At 50.8% G+C, this 19,803-nt stretch overlaps 2 protein-coding genes across 4 annotated transcripts in view; both read right to left on the bottom strand.

Moving 5' to 3' along the window:
* The window catches only part of LOC307202256 (2-acylglycerol O-acyltransferase 3-like), a 95,322-nt gene that overhangs the window by 10,264 nt on the left and 65,255 nt on the right, over positions 1-19,803 (bottom strand). Inside the window, exon 8 of one of the 2 annotated variants that reach the window (XM_079952111.1) lies at positions 1,451-1,622. The exons of the other annotated variant lie outside the window; for it this stretch is intronic. The gene's annotated coding sequence lies outside the window, so the exon portion shown is untranslated. Of the gene's footprint in view, positions 1-1,450; positions 1,623-19,803 lie in introns of those variants that run through there. 2 annotated transcript variants of the gene reach the window in all.
* The window catches only part of LOC307202253 (2-acylglycerol O-acyltransferase 3-like), a 29,606-nt gene continuing 11,253 nt past the window's right edge, over positions 1,451-19,803 (bottom strand). For both annotated transcript variants that reach the window (XM_079952107.1, XM_079952106.1), the window contains exons 3-8: positions 16,993-17,100; positions 14,908-14,978; positions 14,359-14,563; positions 12,261-12,432; positions 4,928-5,130; positions 1,451-4,390 (exon numbers count right to left, since the gene is read on the bottom strand). In XM_079952107.1, coding sequence (XP_079808233.1) covers positions 4,236-4,390; positions 4,928-5,130; positions 12,261-12,432; positions 14,359-14,563; positions 14,908-14,978; positions 16,993-17,100 — 914 coding nt within the window. In that variant the 3' untranslated portion in view covers positions 1,451-4,235. The remainder of the gene's footprint in view (positions 4,391-4,927; positions 5,131-12,260; positions 12,433-14,358; positions 14,564-14,907; positions 14,979-16,992; positions 17,101-19,803) is intronic.

Below are 19,803 nucleotides of genomic sequence, written 5' to 3'. Positions count from 1 at the left end.
CTTCCTTTCAAAAAGACCAAGCGCAGCTCCTCCTGATGGCCTTTAGGTGCCCCTGGAAGAAAGACAGGGTGAGAAATCACCAGGGTTTCTGAAGCACCCTGTGGGTGGGGGTGTTGGGTGCAGTTCAAAGGTTGCCCCCTCCCCCTCCTCCTCCTCCGTCTCCTGCCAGGCAGGGCAGTGAGGCCCAAGCTGACCTGACCCTGGCGGGGGCAGAGGTAGAAATTACACAAACCTTTCTCTGGCAAGGACATTGCTTCCTGCCTCAGGACAGGGCAGCCTCTCCCTATTTGCTCTCCTCTGTGTAGCCTGGAAGGGGCTCACCACCCAGCCTTGCTCCTTTTAGCCAGATCTCAGTGGAAGGCCCTCCCTCCACATGGAATTGTAAATTTATAGAGTTAGGAGGGAGATCTAGTCCAAGCCCGCTCCCCTCCCCAAACCAGGTGCACACGAACATAAGTTCATCCCCCCATACATAGACAGGTGCACTCACAACATTCTGCCAAAATACAGCGAGAAATCTCCATTTCCCTTGTAACCTGAAAACTGACCAATCAGGCGCCACTTCGTTTGACAGCCACCCAATCAGAAACAGCGCTGGCAGCCCCTTAAATTTCAAATCCCCTTAATGGACAATGGCCTTTATAAGAAGAGCTGCGTAAATAGCAGGCAAACTCTGCAGCGCTCAGAAAAACCCTCTGCAAAGAGCAGGCCAACACCTCACCCATCAAACAGCAGAGCTTAAAACAGAACCATGAAATCGTAGAATTGTAGATGTAGAAGGGACCACGAGGGTCATCTAGTCCAACCCGGTGCAACATGGGAATCTTTTGCTTTACAGAAAAGCTCAAGATACAGGTTGATCTACCCACACTGAGTTGTCATCTCTGAGAAACGTAGAAAATAACAGGATATATTTACACGAATTCTTCAAACTTACACGGCCCTTTATAAATTAGCTGATGAAGATGAATACATCGAAACAGGGTCTCTGATCCATAATCGACTTCTGATTTCTGCTCAATGTTTGAAACTCCGACCTTTATGTCAAATCTGACTATGGACTAACGTGAACTTTTCTCTACTCATAAACTCTTATCTCTAATACTGTAACAAATTATTGTGTTATACATATCCTTATGAGTTTGTAATCTTTATTTCAGTTTGTAATCTCTATTTGAGTTTGTAATCCGTGTCAGAATACTTACTTCTGAATGGATTAGTTTTTGTTACAATTGACTATTGATTTGCGAGTAGGGAGCACTCCCACTATTGAAACTTATATTGGCCAGAGTTCTTGGTGTGCTTTTCTCTTGGTATTTTTAATAACAAGAACTCCAATTTATTTAACGTCGTTCTCTACCGACTGAGCTTTCCCAGGTTTGTGGAAATCATCAGTTAAGTCAATAAAACCCTATTATATGAATGGAAAGCAATGGAAAAACACTGTAAATATCCAAACAAACTGTTTTATTTTGTACAGGAGGGTAAAACAAGAAATACAAAAGCATAAATAAAGTGTTTCTGAGCCGCAGTGCTGGGCAGAGCAGGGGTGGCCATGATCCCAGAAGCAGAAGAGCACCTACTCGGATCTTTTCCTCTCAGCTGTCAATGGGCCACCAGACCTGATAAAGGACAGACAGAAAAACAATACTGTATACTCACCATATTGGCACAAGAGACTGGATGAGCAGAACTGAGCTGACATAACTGTAATGCCAAAAGGAAAGTAGAATATTTGCTCCGAGAGGAAAAGGCAGGCAATACACTGACACCTTGACTGACAGGTGACAGGTCATGGACTCAAAGGTCTGTCTGTCACTCCACCTGTTTTAAGGCGAAGAATAAGGTTGAAATGAGGCTTCTCTGAAATGAATTGTAGGGGGGAATGTAACTTCTAAAAGGAGTTACATGCCTTTGTTTGGGACTTATTCTTTCCGGGCTTAGAGGTTGAAATCTTATCGCAAGAATAAAGACAAGGCTCAGTAGCTGCTTCTTGCTTTCCTATACGTGGCTGCGGTCTCTTGATTTATCCTGACTGGGGAAAGGGCCTCACGGGGCGCAGTGCAACCAGGGATACCCAGATTTCAAGTCCCCTTGGCAACCATGAAAGGACGATGGGGCTGAATAGCCGCTTTTTGCTTGCATTTATTTCTCTGACCTGCACGAGGACCTTGGGGGATAACAGTACCCAGATTTCTACTCAAAACCAGGGTGCAAACTGGGGGTTGCCTTGGGGCATGCACAGACTGCACACGATGGGTGGGCAAAGGGGGATGCTGAACTGTGGGCCCTCTCTCCCACCCCCCTTTGGCCTGAGACTCCTGGCACACACAAACCCCCGCCCTGCCTCCACCCAAAACGGGCATGTCCTGCGTTGCTCCTGCAGTCAGAGAAGGGTCCTCGAGCCCCTTGGGAAAACTGATCCCCAAGCCCAGCTTAAAGGTAAAGGTAAAGGGACCCCTGATCCTTAGGTCCAGTCGTGGCCGATTCTGGGGTTGCGGCACTCATCTCGCTTTATTGGCCGAGGGAGCTGGCGTACAGCTTCTGGGTCATGTGGCCAGCAGGACTGAGCCGCTTCTGGCAAACCAGAGCAGCGCACAGAAACGCCGTTTACCTTCCCGCCGGAGTGGTACCTATTTATCTACTTGCACTTTGACGTGCTTTCGAACTGCTAGGTTGGCAGTAAGCCTAGCTTACCCTCCCTATTTTTCCTGGCCAAAGAGCAGGGCCCCTGTTAAGGAAAAATCTGGGTGCGAGGCTGCTCAGTCCCCCAGCTCATCGGGCAGAGCCCGCGGGTCCCTGCGGAATAAAGGAAGGAGTCCAGACAACCGGAGCAAATAGCTGTAGACCAAAGTTTATTGCGCAGTAGGTTCAAAGAGCAAATTTTGAACCCCGAGGATGGGGTGACAAAGACTTTTAAAACTTTCCCACCATATCCCAGAATATAGTTCGTACAGCATCATTGCTAGATCACTGACATGTCACAAAAGGGGGAGGGGTTAACCTTGGCAAACATGCGCAGACAAGTCCTTGGTACAAGATTAGCATAAGCAGACATGGCGGGGCAAGGCTCAGGTATAAGATAAGCATAGACAAGTATGTCTTAAGTACCCACCACCCAAAAGTACAATAGAAGTTCCTTTGCATGTCTGGAGCCTGAGACAAGTCTGGTGATGAGATTTGGCTTCCCTTGGCTAACAATGAGCCCAGCAATTGTCACCTCTGGGAACTTCCTGGAGTTCTTTTGCAAAGGGAAAATAGCTTTGGAATGGGGGAAACTGGGAAAGGAGATGATTTTATATTATTTTAAAGCTAGGTAACTTCCCTGAGCTGTCAAGTTGAAAGGATACATTCAGGCATAATATTTGTAATATTTAACTTTAAAGATGTGCCCCCCCCCGTAATCTCCGTAACAGCCCCCTTTTCCGAGTAAGAGCTAGGCCTGCGTGTCCAAATGATCTTTTCTCTTGCAGACAGGCAAGCTCCTAGCTGCTCACCCGGAGGGCGTGTGGGCAGCACCCTCAAGCCAGCGCCATGGATCCAGGGCCTGTCAGGAGCTCGGCCTACACCCGAGTAGGACCCTGGCAGAGAAACATGCCCGACTGGCATGTTCTCTCCCTCCTGATTGATCGTTCGGGAGCTTCAAAAGCTTTCTTCAGCCTGGACCGATCCCAACCGACACCGGCACACTTAGGGATCTGCAGAGTATGCACATCATGCGTAACAGAACTCAGCATTTTGGCTAATCTACTTTATTTACATATAAACACACACGGAGCACTGCAACATGGCTCCCTCTCTCTCTAGCATCAGACAGTAAGGAGAAAAAGAACAAAGGACAATAGTCCCACTTCACGGAACACAAACATCCTGACTCCGTCACTTCCCACTCTGTGGAGTCAAAACATACACCGTCATGTAAAAGACAACAATCCCATGACTGCAGTCATGGAGCAGGTATTCTAACAGGGCCACGGCTTGCTTCTCTGGCTGCTGGGCTCTGCAAACCTCAGGTTAATAATGCACGTGTGAATGAGACAACCGGCCTTGGGCTCTGCAGGCGAGCACAAAAAGGGGGTTCGGGCATCAAGGACCCAAGATCAGACATCAGGCACGGCGCCTTTTATTGGAAATGGTGTGTACAGATGGGGATGGGGGGGCAAAGACTCCCGCGTGTCTCCCCCCATCACAACCCTGTGTCCCCTGATGCTGCTTTGGGTCAAGTCTGGGTCCCTCTAGGTGACGAGGAGCTGCTGGGAGGCCGGGAGGCCGCAGGATTCTTTATGGGCATCAAAGAGCTCCTTCAGGGCCTCAACGTAGAGAGCGTGGAAGCTGTTCACCTCGTCCTCGGTGGGGCGCGGGCGGAGCGGGACCGGGATAGGCTTCCCCACTGCAGGAAGGAGAAGAAGCATGGGTGGTTGGGGGGTCTGCTCTGCCCCTCGCCCCCACCCCATGGCAGCCAGGGCCTCCCCACCCCAGCAGCTTTGCACTCTGGCCTTGGGTTTCAGGGGTGGCTTAAGTGCAGGAATGGAGGGGACCCCAAAGGTCATTTAGCCCAACCCCTTGATTTGTGGCCACCCAACCTCTGCTTAGAAACCTCCAAGGAAGGGGAGAAGGAAGTCGGTGTGTGTGTGCACGCACACACGCAATCGCAGCTCCCTCCATAGCAAGCCCCATAAAATGAGGCGGCTCGTTTGATTTCTGCATTGCAGAGGGGTTGGGCTAGATGACCCTTGGGGGTCCCATTCAACTCCACAGGTCTCCGATTCAGTTCGAAGAGATGGTGAAAGGGAGATGCACCAGAACATGCTGTTTTGTACGATGCTGAAGAGTTTATGGCTCTTTGCAAGCAGGTTGGTGAGTTGGGGGGATTTTGGGGTGCAAGGAGAAGGCTAAGGAAGGAACGGGGAGCCTTGTGGGTCCTTACCCACCACCGTGATGGGGGCAGCCATGGGCAGGAGCCCCCAAGAGGTGCTGGAGAAGAGGCCCCTCCCGCTGAAGAGACAAGGGGCGAAGCCGATCAGCTGCTTGAAACCGAACTGGAAGCGGCGAGCGAAGCTGCCCTCGGGGAAGCGGATCTGTCGGTAAATGTCGTTCTCCCCGAAGGTGTAAACGGGCACAAGGTCAGCCCTGCAAGGAGGAAGAGGAGGAAGAATTTACTTTCTGTTTTGAGAGAGGGAGAGACAGCATGTCGCCACGCTCTCCTGGGTTGTTGATTTATTTTGCTGCTGTACAATAAATCGCTTCTTAGAAGAAGAGTTTGGATTTGATATCCTGCCTTTCACTCCCTTTAAGGAGTCTCAAAGCAGCTAACATTCTCCTTTCCCTTCTGTTAAGTTGTGGGCGAACATAGCAGACGACACAGAGATTTCTCCAGAGCAGCTCTTTATTTGTAAGCTGGACAGAACTGAACAGCAAACAGCTCAGCCGGCCTGCTTTTATAGGCAGCCGGCTGTCAACATTGTAGCAACAACAACCCAGGGTTTCCCACCTAAAATAACTGACGTGGACCTGAGTGAAAACTATATACAGTATCCCCCTGCTGGCCCAGGGTGAGAACTTCACTACATAACACCCCTCCCCACCGAGATAAGGCGTTAGTTACAATCGTAATGGTTTCCTTATATACAGCACTACACGTAATGGTTCAATTAGGCACAAAAGCATATTGGTTACATTTCCCATACTTAGACCAACAGTGATACGTGTCCAACAACATAGTCCTTTAAATAAGTTGGGCGCTTGGAAACTGCCAGACCGCCGGGGACTGGTAGCCAAGTCCGGGGGGCCACACAGTTCTTGCTGAGGCTGTGGTGCGACCCTAGGTGGCGTTGTAACCAAATCCCCTGGATCCGCTGCTGTGGGTGGAGCCTCCGCAAGTGGAGTGGTCTGAGTCTGTGGTAAGTCTGGCAGACCCTCTGAAGCGGCTTGGTTCGGCTCCACGCTGGTAGTTTGCGAGGGAGGTGTAGGTGGAGCCTCGCCATCTGTAAGTGTCTCTTCTGGAGCCACAAGCGCAGTTGGGGGCACCACGGTAGTGTCCAAGTCCCCAACCCTGCGCCTAAGCTGGTCTATGTGCCGGCGCCACAAGCGTCCGTCTTCGAGTGCCACCTGGTACGAGCGAAGTCCAGTGACTCCCACTACTGTGGCTGGCACCCAAGGAATGTCCCCCACAAAGTTCCGGGCAAAGACCTGGTTTCCTGGAACAAATGACCGTGGCCGAAGCCCCAGGCTGTGCCAACGCGCCAACGGCAAAGTCCGGGTGCAGCCGGTCGAGCAGTGACCTGAGGCGGCGGCCCATAAGCAGTTCAGCAGGACTCCGCCCTGTGGCCGCATGAGGGGTGATGTGTTGCACGAACAAGTATTCGGCGACCCGCTCGTGCCAGTCTCCCCGGTCCAGGCGCGCCAGTGCCTCTTTTGCCAAGCGCACCATTCTCTCCGCTTGCCCGTTGCTGGATGGATGAAAGGGTGCCGTTAGGGCATGGCGGATGCCCAGTCCCAAAAGATAACGCTCAAAAGTGCCTGACGTGAACTGCGGTCCGTTGTCAGAGACAAGGACATCAGGACATCCATGCGTTGCAAACAGGCCTCGCAGCACCCGGATGACGGCCTCGGTAGTGGTGGAGGGCATCAGGGCGACCTCCAGCCATTTGGAATAGGCGTCCACCACTACCATAAAGGTCCGGCTGTGAAAGGGGCCAGCCAGATCGATGTGCACCCTCGACCAGGGTGTCTTTGGCGTCTCCCAGGTGTGTCCCTTAGCTGCCGGTGGTGCAGGCCTCAACTCTTGGCACGCTTGACAGGCGGACACCCAGGCAGTGATGGCATTGTCCATATTAGGCCACCAGACGTAACACCAAGCCAACGCCTTCATTTTGACAATTCCCGGGTGGCCAACGTGCAGAGCCTCCAGGACGCGCTGACGGAGTCCCTGGGGAATCACGACGCGGTCTCCCCACAGCAGACAGCCGTGATGAGCCGAGAGTTCATGTTGTCTGGTTGCGAAGGGCTGGAACTCCAATGCAAAAGGCCCTTGTGGCCACCCCCTCCACACCCAGTTGAGCACCCAGCTGATGGTGCGATCCTGGGCAGATGCGGAGGCCACAGTGGCAGCCGATACAGGCGCTGCTGGAAGATCCTCAGTCAGGAGGAGCGATGAAGCTGGAGCCGGGTCTTCCACAAACGCTGGAAGAGGGCAACGGCTGAGGGCGTCGGCATGGCCCATCGATTTCCCCGGGCGATGGACGAGCCGGTAGTGGTAGGCAGCCAGGAAAACAGTCCATCGCAGCATGCGTGGCGAGAGGACCGGTGGAGTTGGACGATCACCAGCGAGGAGGCCCAGGAGCGGCTTGTGGTCAGTGATGAGGTCAAAAGTCCTGCCGTAGAGGTATTCATGGAACCTCTTCACTCTAGCCACAAGTGCCAGTGCCTCCTTGTCAAGCTGGCTGTAATTCCGTTCCGTCGGAGATAGAGTCCTGGAAAAGTAGGCAAGCAGTGCTTCTCTTCCGTCTGGAAAACGGTGACGAAGGACAGCACCGATGCCAAAAGGTGAGGTGTCGCAGACAAGGACCAGCGGCCTGGATTCACTATACTGTACCAGCACACGGTCCGGTGAAAGGAGAGCCTTGACCGCGTTGAAGGCCGCCGTCTCCCGATGACCCCAGGCCCAAGGCGTCTTTGTGCTAAGGAGTCTCAGCCACTGTGGCTTTGTGGGGCAGGAACATGTTATAAAAATTCAGCAGCCCCAGGAACGCCTGCAACTCCGTCTTGTTCTTTGGGGTGGGGGCCTGCTGGATAGCGCGGATCTTGGATGTCGTCGGGTGAAGGCCGGAGGCGTCGATAAGATAGCCCAGAAACTCTACCTGTGGAACGGCGATCTGGCACTTCTCCCTCTTTACCTTGAGCCCGGCCTCTTGGAACCTGGTCAGCACGGCACGGAGACGCTCGAACAGCTGCTGGTGTGAGTCTGCGGACACCAAGACGTCATCAAAATATGGTACCACGCCCGGAAGCCCTTGCAGGAGACGCTCCATAAGGCTTTGGAAGATGCCAGTAGCCACACTCACCCCAAACTGCAACCGGCGGCAACGGAATGCCCCTCGGTGGGTGACGATCGTCTGGGCTTCAGCAGTGGCATCATCGACGGGCAGTTGTTGATAGGCTTGGGCAAGGTCCAGCTTAGCGAAGACCTTACCCTCACCCAGGGAATGCAGCAGGTGTTGGACAACAGGAACTGGATAAGCGTGATGCTGAAGTGCCTTGTTGATGGTGCACTTGTAGTCAGCGCAGATTCTCACTGACCCGTCTGGCTTGACAGGCGTGATGATGGGGGTTTCCCACTTGGCATGGTCAACCAGCTCCAAAACTCCTTGGGCGATCAGTTTGTCCAGTTGTTCGTCCACCTTAGCCTTGAGAGCAAAGGGAACCCGGCGTGGCTTTAGCTTGATGGGGGTGACTTGTGGATCAAGGCTAAAGGAGATGGGTGTACCTGTATGTTGCCCCAAAGTGCTGTCAAAAACCTTGGCAAAGTCTTTGATCAGACCCTCAGTCTCTCCGTTAGAGATGCAGTTGATGCCGGTGACTTCCATGCCGAGGGCATCAAACCAGTCTAGCCCTAGGAGGCTTGGCCGCTGACCTTCGACCACCACTAGTCGGAGCAGGCCCGAAAAATCCTTGAAGGCGATCCGGAACTGGCCAACGCCTACCTCGGGAATGTCGTTTCCCTGGTAGTCTCTCAGGTGTACGCGGTGAGAGTCGAGTTGCCTTTTGGACACTCTGGGTACCAGTCTTTTGATGGTGCTCCAAGACACGATGGACAGGGCAGACCCGGTGTCGATTTCCATATCACATGGAGCTCCTTCAATGAGCACCGTGACATTCAGCTTGCATCGCGTAGGTGAGTCGGTTTGGCCAATCGTGGTTCCAGACGGGCAGCGGCAGTTGGTGAGAGCGAAACAGCTTTCCTTGGCAGACTGGAGTGAAGACTTGGACTTGCGAGTCGATGAAGGGGGGGTGTCAGACGGAGCCAATCGGCAGACCTTAGCGATGTGGCCCCTTCTGGAACACTTCCTACAGATGGCGTCTCTGAATCGACACTTGGCACGGGAATGGTTGCCTCCGCAGCCGGCACATTCCGGTTGGCCCTTGGACTTCTGTTGGAACTTCCTGCGCTCCCGCTTTGTCTGGTGCACGTCATCGTCTTCACTGGAGGATGCCTCATCACTGCTGGCCTCTTCATGATGCACCGGAACTGGCTCCCTAGCAAGACGCGGGCTGCTGGACTTGCGGATCTCCTGGGCGGAGTGTTCAGCAGCTTCTGAGGCCACAGCCTCCTCAATGGCTTTCTGTAGCGTGAGGTCTGGCTTGGCGAGGAGACGCCGTTGCAGATGGATGTCCCGGACCCCGCAGACGATTCGATCCATCAGGGCATCGTCTAAGTCTCGGAACTCGCAGTGCATTGCAGCTTGTTGCAGGGCGGTGGTGTAATTGTTGATTGACTCCCCCTCTGCCTGGTTCCGGTGGTAGAACGCATGGCGGGCAGCAATCTTGGACAGCTTTGGTGCGTAGTGGTTGCAGAACTTCTCTTGGATCGTGTCCCACGGTGTTGCCTGGACTGCTTCAGGCGCAACCAATGCTCGGGCCGTCTCAAACACCTCAGGCCCACAGAGGCTGAGGAATAGGCCCCGCTTACGTTCCTGTAATACTTGTGTCAGCTCGTTGGCTTGGAGGTAGCAGTCGAACCGAGCGAGGTAGGAGTCCCATGATTCAGAGGCTGGCGCAAATGGCGGTAGAGGCACAAGTGAAGCCATGATTCCGATGCCAACGTGGTGGGCGATGGATGGAACACCGTGCTCTAGCCAGAACAGTCAGCTCTGAATTGGTTCTGTTCAGTGATTTCGCTCAGTGATTTTGCTCTGTGATTCAGCTCAGTGATTCAGCTCAGTTCAGAGGCTGGCCGCATCTGGCTGTGCTCTGATGTCCATCGATCCCATCCTCGTCGCCAGTGTTAAGTTGTGGGCGAACATAGCAGACGACACAGCAATTTCTCCAGAGCAGCTCTTTATTTGTACACTGGACAGAACTGCACAGCAAACAGCTCAGCCGGCCTGCTTTTATAGGCAGCCGGCTGTCTACATTGTAGCAACAACAACCCAGGGTTTCCCGCCTAAAATAACTGACGTGGACCTGAGTGAAAACTATCTACAGACCTGAGTGAAAACTATATACAGTATCCCCCTGCCAGCCCAGGGTGAGAACTTCAGTACATAACACCTTCCTCCCCCACAACAAACACTCTGTGAGGTGAGTGGGGCTGAGAGACTTCAAAGAAGTGTGACTGGCCCAAGGTCACCCAGCAGCTGCACCTAATCTGGTTGCCCGGGGCAATGGCCTTGGTCCAACGTCACATCATTTGGCGGTTTCCATGGCAACAGTGAAGGACAGCGACCAGAGCAATGTACAGCGCTGGGTGATCGACAGCGGAGCCAGTCATCATCTGCTGCCATCTGGTGGCCAAATGTGGAACTGCAGAGCTGTTTCCGAAGGAAAAACAGTCACTCTTGCCAATGGTTCCAAGAGACAGCTGACAACTGTTGGCTGTTTTTGTTCCTTTTTTGCAGGCTGAACTGGAAGCATTTGTGGTCCTAGGGGTGTAATGCTGTCTATGGTCTGTGTCTTCTCTAGTTAGAGATGGGTTTAAGGTTTGCTTTGAGAATAATGTATGCTCTAGTTCCAGGGGTGGGAACCAGTTGGTCAGTGTTGAATGTCAGAATAGGCTATTCGTTCTGGAAACGTCTCAAGCAGGTAAGGGTAACACTGGGTCAGCACAGACACAGTGTGCAAATGTTCCCACTCACTATATGTGTCATCATTTGTGGCACAGGAGGATGTCCCACGGCAATTGGGGATATGTGAGAAAAATACCAGGGTGCATTGAGGGGTGCAAAATGAAGTCATGTGCCAAGTTCCTGGATTGCAGAGCATGCAAGAAGGCAAAGGTATAAACATGCAGTTATTCTAGGTCTGGCAGGGTAACCAAGAAACCTTTTGAGTTGGTTCATGTAGATATTTGTGGCTCTATGCTCGTTGCAAGTCTGGGTGGGGCTAAATATGTTTCAACCTTGACAGATGACTACTCCAGAAACAGCTGGGCGATACCTCTGAAGGGTGAAGCTGCCACCATGCTGAGGGAGTGGGTCACTGCAGTGGAACTCCAATTCTCACTGAGGGTTTCCAGTTTCCAATCAGACCACGGTGGGGAGTTCACTGGGTCTGCGTTGCAGAATTACTTTCGCCAGAAAGGGATACGTCACAGGTTGACGGTTCCGCATTCACCACAGGAAAATGGGGTGGCAGAAAGGCGGAACAGAATACTTCAGGAAGCGGTGGAAGCGATGCTTTTTGACTCAGGCTTACCACACCGGTTCTGGGCGGAAGCTTGGAAAATGGCAAATTTCATCCTGAATCGTTCCTACAACTATTTCCTACACACACACTATCTGTTATAGTTTGCTGAAGCCGGGAGGAGCAGAGTGGCACATCAGAAGAGTGCAGGATGCCAAAGCACTCAGCTCTTCACAGTCGAAACAGACGTCCAGCAGAACAGGTTATGGCTCATAACTCACAGAAGCAATGTCAGGTCAGGGAGAGCACTTAATCCAACCAAGAACCTTGCGAGGTAGGCTAGGCTGTGGGAAGTCAGGGACCTTAGCATATGGAATTCACGTGCTTTTATACATTAAGAGAAAACTTAATTGGGGAAAAGAGAAGGTCACAACGAAGGAGTGGACTAGGCAGAAATAGCAAAGCTCACAGCAAAATTAAGAGATCAGAATGATAAACTTTTTACAGAAGGATGGAGGCCATTTGTGGATTACTTAAAAAATATTACAGTCAAATGAAATCACAGACAGAATTCAAGATAAAAGCAGCAGAAGAAAAATGACAAAATAATTGTACTATTTTTTTGTAATAGATGAAGATACAGCACAGTAGAAAAGGTTTGAGTAAAAACACTGTGTAGGTGGGAAGCCAACTTGTGGAACAGTGGAATTATTTGTTATAAAGGTTACTGTGAAAATGTATGAAAAATGTAATAAAAAATTACACAGCAAGGAAGGGCAGGAATCTTCAGTCCTCGCAATTGCTCATTGGGGCAAAATCCACTGAAAAGCACAGCCATGCTCACGAGGCCCGATGTATTGCTGACCTGCACCCAACACGCCCCCCCCCCGGACACCCCCTTGCCCCCTTGGTGCCCTTACCCGTGTTGCAGCGCCAGGCGCACGAAGCCCTTCCTCCCCTGAAGGCGGATGCGCTGCTCTCCGGGGACACTGTCCAGCGACTCAGACGCGCCCCCCACCACAATGACCACCACGTGCCCGGGGGGGCCACTCAGGAGGAAGTCCAGGGACCTTTTGTTGACCGGGACCATCCCTGGAAGTGGGAGAAAGCAAAGGTGCTTGTGGGTGTGAAACATCTCCAGGGGTTCCCTGCTTTTCAGGGGGTTGAACTAGAGGACCCTCGCGATTCTCCTCCAACTCTGAAATTCTGTGAGTCAGTTAAAGGGCAACAGGGTTGCTGGCAAAGGATCAGCGCGTCTGGAAGTGGTTGGAGGAGAGACGGTGTCTAACTGATTGAGGTTGAATCCTGACAAGACAGAAGTATTGCTTTGGGGGGCAAAGGGGGCGGGCAGGTGTGGGGGACTCCTTGGTCCTGAATGGGACAACTGTGGCCCCGAAGGACCAGGTGTGCAACCTGGGAGTCATTTTGGACTCACAGCTGTCCCTGAAGGCGCAGGTCAGTTCTGTGTCCAGGGCGGCTTTCTACCAGCTCCATCTGGGATGCAGGATGAGACCCTCCCTGCCCCTGGACTGTCTGGCCAGAGTGGTGCATGCTTTGGTTATCTCCCACCAGGACTACTGCAATGTGCTCTATGTGGGGCTACCTTTGAAAGTGACCTGGAAACTACAACTAATGCAGAATGCAGCAGCCAGACTGGTGACTGGGAGACCACATAACTGTTGTAATCTTCAAGCCTAGTCAGAGGAATGTGCCATTCTCCAGGCACCCGGCTCAGATTACTTGTTGACCTCTCTGTCAGCGACTCCCGGCAGGAGACAGGCGGGGTCTCTATCGGCGATCTTCCTCAAACGTGAGAAGAACACACCACTCTTCCCTCCTCCCTATCTTCCCCAGGAGGGGGAAAGAGACAGACAGAAATGTATTTACATGCCTTTATTTCTGTCTATGCAGCAGTACAGAGAAACATGTCTGCACTCTCCAAACACCAACAGCAGAGAGAGAAACTCCACCCCTGTATTTCCAGTACATGTCAAGTGACACACTGAGCTAACATCCGGTGCTCAGTACAGTGAATAGACTGTCCCTTTGCTCCCACTGTCACAAACATCAACATCCTGTTTGGCTTTTCCAGCCAGCTGCAGCTCGCTGCTGCATTGCTCCTTTTCGTAACAATAACACCAGTCCTGAAAGACCTACATTGGGTCCCAGTACGTTTCTGAGCACAATTTAAAGTGTTGGTGCTGACCTTGAAAGCCCTAAACGGCCTCAAAGGCCCAGGATACCTGAAGGAGCTTCTCCACCCCCATCGTTCAGCCTGGATACTGAGGTCCAGAGCCAAGGGCCTTCTGGCGGTTCCCTCCCTGCAAGAAGTGAAGCTATAGGGCAGAGGGCCTTCTCAGTAGTGGTGCCCGCCCTGTGGAACGACCTCCCATCAGATGTCAAAGAGAAAAACAATTACTGTAGATTACGGCGTATTAGGCAACTGGGCGTATAAGATGACCCCCTAAATTGGCCACTCCACACCGGGAGGAAGCCGCCCAGCAAAACCGACATAGAGCCTGCCACCTGCTGCCGCTGCCCAGCAAACTCATACCCAGCATATAAGACGACCTCTGACTTTTTAGAGAATTTTCTGGGGTTAAAAAGTAGTCTTATATGACAGAATCTACGGTATCTGACTTTTAGGAGACATCTGAAGGGTGCCCTGTTTAGGGAAGTTTTTAATGTTTGGTGTTTTATCGTGTCTTTAATATTCTGTTAGAAGCCACCCAGAGTGGCTGGGAAAACTCAGCCAGATGGGCGGGGTATAAATAATAATAATTATCATCATCATCATCATTTGCACAAACAAACGCCCCTTTTCTTTAGCACAGGAGCAAAGAATGGCAGGAAAAATAGGCATTCTTGCTGGGGAATTCTATTCCCAGGGGCTCTGGGAAGGCATTCCTGAGACTGGGGTGGTTCCTCCCATTGGATGGGTCAGGCAGGGTTCTTGAAGATGGTCCTTAGGGAGGGGCCCCCCACCCCCCCAACCATTCCTCCCCCCGTTGGCCTCACCTGAGCTCATCAGGTAGTCCCGGTAGACGGGTATGCGGAAGAGCCCTGTGAGGCCGGCCAGGCTGGGGCGGAGGCCAGGGAAGGCGCGGGGGAAGCCGGTGGCCTCGGTGCAGAAGGCGGAAAAGGCCCCCGCGCAGATGATCCCGTGGGGGTGGGAGCCCAGGACGTAGTTCCGCGTCGGGGGCAGCTCGGCCGTCTTCACCAGCTGCAAGGCAAGAGGGGCGAGGCCTTTGGCATTTGGACACCCACCTGAATGTCAGTGCGCAGATTCCATGGCCAGCAGCCTTTGACGGCCACCACCTTCTGCTTCTCTGTGATCTGGTCTCCGGGGGTTCCAGAGACCCTGGGCATCCTTCGGAAGGCAGACCCTCTGTCGCCCTGCCAGCCCCCTTCTCTCATCTGAATGTCACATTCAAAGGCGTGCCCTGCTTTCCATTGGTGGGCATGCGCAGATTCCATGGCCAGCAGCCTTTGACGGCCGCCACCTCCTCCTTCTCCGTGATCTGGTCTCCGGGGGTTCCAGAGACCCTGCCAGCCCCCTCCTCATACCTTGATGGGGAAATAATCCCGGTGGAGCTCCCAGACTCTCCAGCGCCTCACCCAGTTGCTGCGGCGCCCACCTGCGAAGACAAGGGTTCAGGCAGGGGACGGAGTCAGAGAACTGTGGGGTTGGAAGGGGACCCCCAGGGGTCATCCAGCCCAACCCCCTGCAGTGCAGGAATCACAGCTGAGGAATCCCTGGCAGGTGACCACCCGACCTCTGCTTAAAAATTCATTTAATTATGATGTGCTGATGTTAAATTTTAATGTTTATTATTGGATTCCAATGCATTATTGCATATTGCTTTACTTGGTATAAATTATTTTAAAATTATTGTGACTTTTTATGTAGGATCTGATTGTTACTATTAATACTTGATGTTTTATTATTATTGTGTGTGCGTGTTGGAAGCTGCCCAGAGTGGCTGGGGCAGCGCAGCCAGATGGGCAGGGTATAAATAAAATTATAATCAATCAATCAATCAATCAATAATGAGGAGCAAGATGATCCTTGGGGTCCCTTCCAAGTCTGATTCTATGTTATATTTTGGGGAGGGTTCTTTTGATTCGTGTCAATTAGAGGATTTTGTGTGTGTTTTTATAGCAAAATTTAATAAGTAATGATAAATACATGAATAAATGCAGCTGATTTTTCTGCCCTCCATACAGAGAGAGAGAGAGAGATGAAATGCCTTCTGCCATTGTGTCATCTATTGGAAGCTGTCTTGGAAAATAGACAACAGTCAATAGCAGTGAGGAAAACAGGTTTGGGATGGTCACACGCTGCCCCAGGGGAAGGGGGTGAGCTGGAGGAGGAGGGGCAGGGCGAGGCAGCAGCTCCAGCTGTGTGGGTCTGGGTGTGGGGCTCAGCACCCTTCCCAGACAAGGAGAGGCGCCTTTCACCTGACCTCCGGGTAGGGTTGGGGGCAGTGCCGGATTTACCTATAAGCTAAACAAGCTCTAGCTTAGGGCCCCCAAAAAATTTAAAGGAAAAAAACCTGGATGTACATTTCCGAAATATAAGATAAAAAACAAATAAAATAAAACCTACCTACAGCAACAGTGTTTTGTGTTGTGTAGGCTCCTGTGATGTAAGTCACGGGCCCCGCCTGCTAGCCTGTTCCCTAAAATATCCCTGGTTTGCTCATTTCTATATTTAGGGTACCTATGATCTGCATCTGGGACGCAGGTGGCACTGTGGTTTAAACCACTGAGCCTAGGGCGTGCCGATCAGAAGGTCGGCGGTTCGAATCCCAGTGACAGGGTGAGCTCCTGTTGCTCGGTCCCTGCTCCTGTCAACCTAGCAGTTCGAAAGCACGTCAAAGTGCAAGTAGATAAAAAGGTACCGCTCCAGCGGGAAGGTAAACGGTGTTTCCGTGCGCTGCTCTGGTTCGCCAGAAGCTGCTTAGTCATGCCGGCCACATGACCCGGAAGCTGTACGCCGGGTCCCTCGGCCAATAAAGCGAGATGAGTGCCGCAACCCCAGAGTCGGCCGCGACTGGACCCAATGGTCAGGGGTCCCTTTACCTTACGATCTGCATGGACTGCTTGCATGGCTTTAGATACCTATTAGGTCCGTCAATTACCTTATAGCATATACAAAATAAAAAAATTCCTTCCAGTAGCACCTTAAAGACCAACTAAGTTAGTTCTTGGTATGAGCTTTCGTGTGCATGCACACTTCTTCAGATACACTGAAACAGAAGTCACCAGACCCTTCTATATAGTGAGAAGGTGGGGAGGGGTATTACTCAGAAGGGTGGTGGGATTGGGTGATTGGCAGATAGCTGTGATGAGCCTGTTGACGACTCTTAACGACTGCAATAGGTCTTACAGGAATCACCCAATCACCAAGAACTAACTTAGTTGGTCTTTAAGGTGCTACTGGAAGGAATTTTTTTATTTTGTTTTGACTATGGCAGACCAACACGGCTACCTATCTGTAACTTATAGCATATATTCAACACGAAAAACAGTGACAATTTGTTGTGGACAAAGGACAGCTGGACGACATATAATGGGCCCCATCACCTTCAGTAGCTTAGGGCCTCATCAAACCCCAATCCGGCCCTGGTTGGGGAGAATTGAACTCACCTCTCTCTGGCGTATCCCAGTCGAAGATCCACCAGGCGACATACAGGACGCTGATAGGCCAGTAGGAGGTGAGGAGCAGGTAGACCAGGAGAACGGAGAAGAAGGCACCTGGGGGGGGGGGGGAGAGGGAGGGTGATTCTGTGGAATCTTGTTTTTATGTTGTATGCTGGATATGTGATTGCAAAATTCTGATTTGAAAAACCAAATAAATAATTTTTTTTAAAAATGAAACCAATATCACAATGTGGACTTCAAACCAGTTTTGGATCATATATCAATATATTGCCCAACTCTACTCACAAGCAGCGCTCCCCCTTCACTGGGATTCAGAGCCCTGCCTGGGACCACAACCCCAATTTCACGAGACCCCCAAGGGTGTGATCTGAAACCCCCTAAACCCAGAAGAACATTTTAGGTTGGAAGGGGCACCCCAGGGTCATCTAGCCCAACCCCCTGTGGTGCTGACTCCCTAGTCCAGACTCACCTGGCCCAAATCTGCTTTGAAAAGAAGAGGGGGTTTGGCTTTTGGGGGAGGGAGGTGAAATAAAAAATTTAAGGTGTTTTATATATATAATAAATGTTCATAAATGTACCAAGCAAACACGTACATAAATATATAAACCACATGTCTGAAGCAGCACAGGAAAACAGCCCGGAAACCATTTTGGCTCCCAAACTGACCAAACGATTTCTCTGCAAGGTCAACGGAAAATGGAAAAGCCTCCCCATTGTCTTTTCCTTCACAAATCCTGTCTTAAGGGTATGTCTGTGTATGAATAGGGTGAGCCTGTGACCTGGCTCAGGAACTAAGTATTTGTCATTAAGAAAGACTGGCCAGGCTCCCCAGGGTATCCAATCAAGTGGGCATTGTTACGGCAAAATCTGGGTGCGAGGCTGCTCTGCCACCCAGCTCATCGGACTAAGTCCGTGGGTCCCTGCGGAGGAAAATGAGCTCAGCCGGAGACAGGAGCAAACAGCAGAAGATCCAAGTTTATTGCGCAACAGGTTCAAGGCAAGATTGAACAGTGAGAAAGGGGTGACATGAGTTTTTGAAACTCCCTCCATGTCCCAGAATACAGTGCAAAACACGTCATGAATACATTAAAGAGAGGTTTGGTTACACAGATTACATCATGAATATATTAAAGGGAGGTTGGGTTACACAGATTACATCATGAATATATTAAAGGGAGGTTTGGTTACACAGTTTAACATATGGAGGAGGGAGGGGGGAATATGCAGAGCTGGAGATATGCGCAGATAAACACTTCCTGGGGATGAGAAAACAATGGTCCCAAATATGCATAGTCTGCCACCTGACATTGCCTGGAGGAAAGGCTGATCAGAGCGATTTGACAGGATTAGGGTCTTGACACCTTGAGGGATTATGGAGGACAGGGGAGGGGTGATGGAGTCCTAGAGAAATTGAGCAAACTGGCACGTTGATTTTCTATGAATTTTATAGATTTTAGTCCCTTTTGACATTGACAATTGGAAATAAATTGATATATTGTAGCGAAGAAGAAGGTGAAGAAGACATGCCCCCCCCTTCCGTATCAGTCCCCCATTCGGAGATAGATTTGCATTAAAGTTCTGTAAGAACTTGCAAATCTTTTCTCCGCACCCTAAATCTTGGTGAAGGTAGGGGTGCCGTGTGAGTGGGAATAGGCCCTAATGGAAAAGGAGGTGGGTTGAGCAGGGCAGCAAAGGAGGGAGCAACACTGACCAATGCAATGTACATGCGTGTTATAGATATGCGTAGGGGTGCCGTGTGAGTGGGAATAGGCCCTAATGGAAAAGGAGGTGGGTTGAGCAGGGCAGCAAAGGAGGGAGCAACACGGACCAATACAATGTACATGCGTCTTATAGATATACGCTAACTAATAACTTGGTATCTACCGTACCAGAGGTGTGGGTTTATGCAAACCTGAAAGGGACTTGCAAATCATGCCTCTTAAGGCCATTTGCAAGTATAGTAGTGCAGATAGCTGGATATAGGATATCGCATAAAAGGACACCTGTTGTATTTTGTTCAATAGTGGTCTATGCTTTACATTTAGCAGGAAGGTCCACTACTGACTGAGGAAAAAAAATGCAGTTTGCTTCGTCCCCCGCCTTTTTTGTGTTCTCAGGTGTCAAGGTAGCTCTTCTGTGGTCTCACAGTAGTGGCAATCCCTGGTGAATCCACTTAGGGCTTTCATATTAACCATGTTGCCTGGCACTCACCACAGCTGGCACAGGTTTGGACACGTCCTGAGGGAAATGTCCTTGCCTTGGCCTTCCTTTGGGGTTTTATTATTATAGGCTCAGGTCTTGCAGTCATGGGAAGTTGCTCACTTGCACATTAAGGACCAAAAGCTAATTGCAGCCTGGATACACTTGCCCAATTCAAACTGAGTCCAATTTGAATTTATCTTTCCCCATGGTTCTCAACTCTTCAAACCAATCTGTTAAAAGAAAAACATTCTTAAAAGGGGCACTTGTCGAAATAAGTCAATTTAACTGTATAAGGGATCATTCCTGCTAAACCAAAGCATATCCACCTTCATGTATCTTAGAAGCTTCTCCTTGGTAAAGTGAGTTTTAGCACATTTTTAAAATGGGTAGGGAAGTTGGCAGAGTGCCAGGTGAAACAACGAAATATGGTTATAAATTTATCTAAGTCTAAACATTGGACTACATAATAGCCTGATCTGTTAAAAGGCATAAAATGTATGAGGATCCTCCACTGGGGTGTAAGGAATAAGACATTAGACATAAAACACTTACACACAAAAATAGCCACAAAAATAGCCCCCCCCCCCCCATTTG

Source organism: Podarcis cretensis (genome assembly GCF_951804945.1).
Source record: "Podarcis cretensis genome assembly, chromosome: 13".
NCBI classification, from domain to species: Eukaryota; Metazoa; Chordata; class Lepidosauria; order Squamata; family Lacertidae; genus Podarcis; species Podarcis cretensis.
This window is presented reverse-complemented; position numbering and strand designations above follow the sequence as displayed.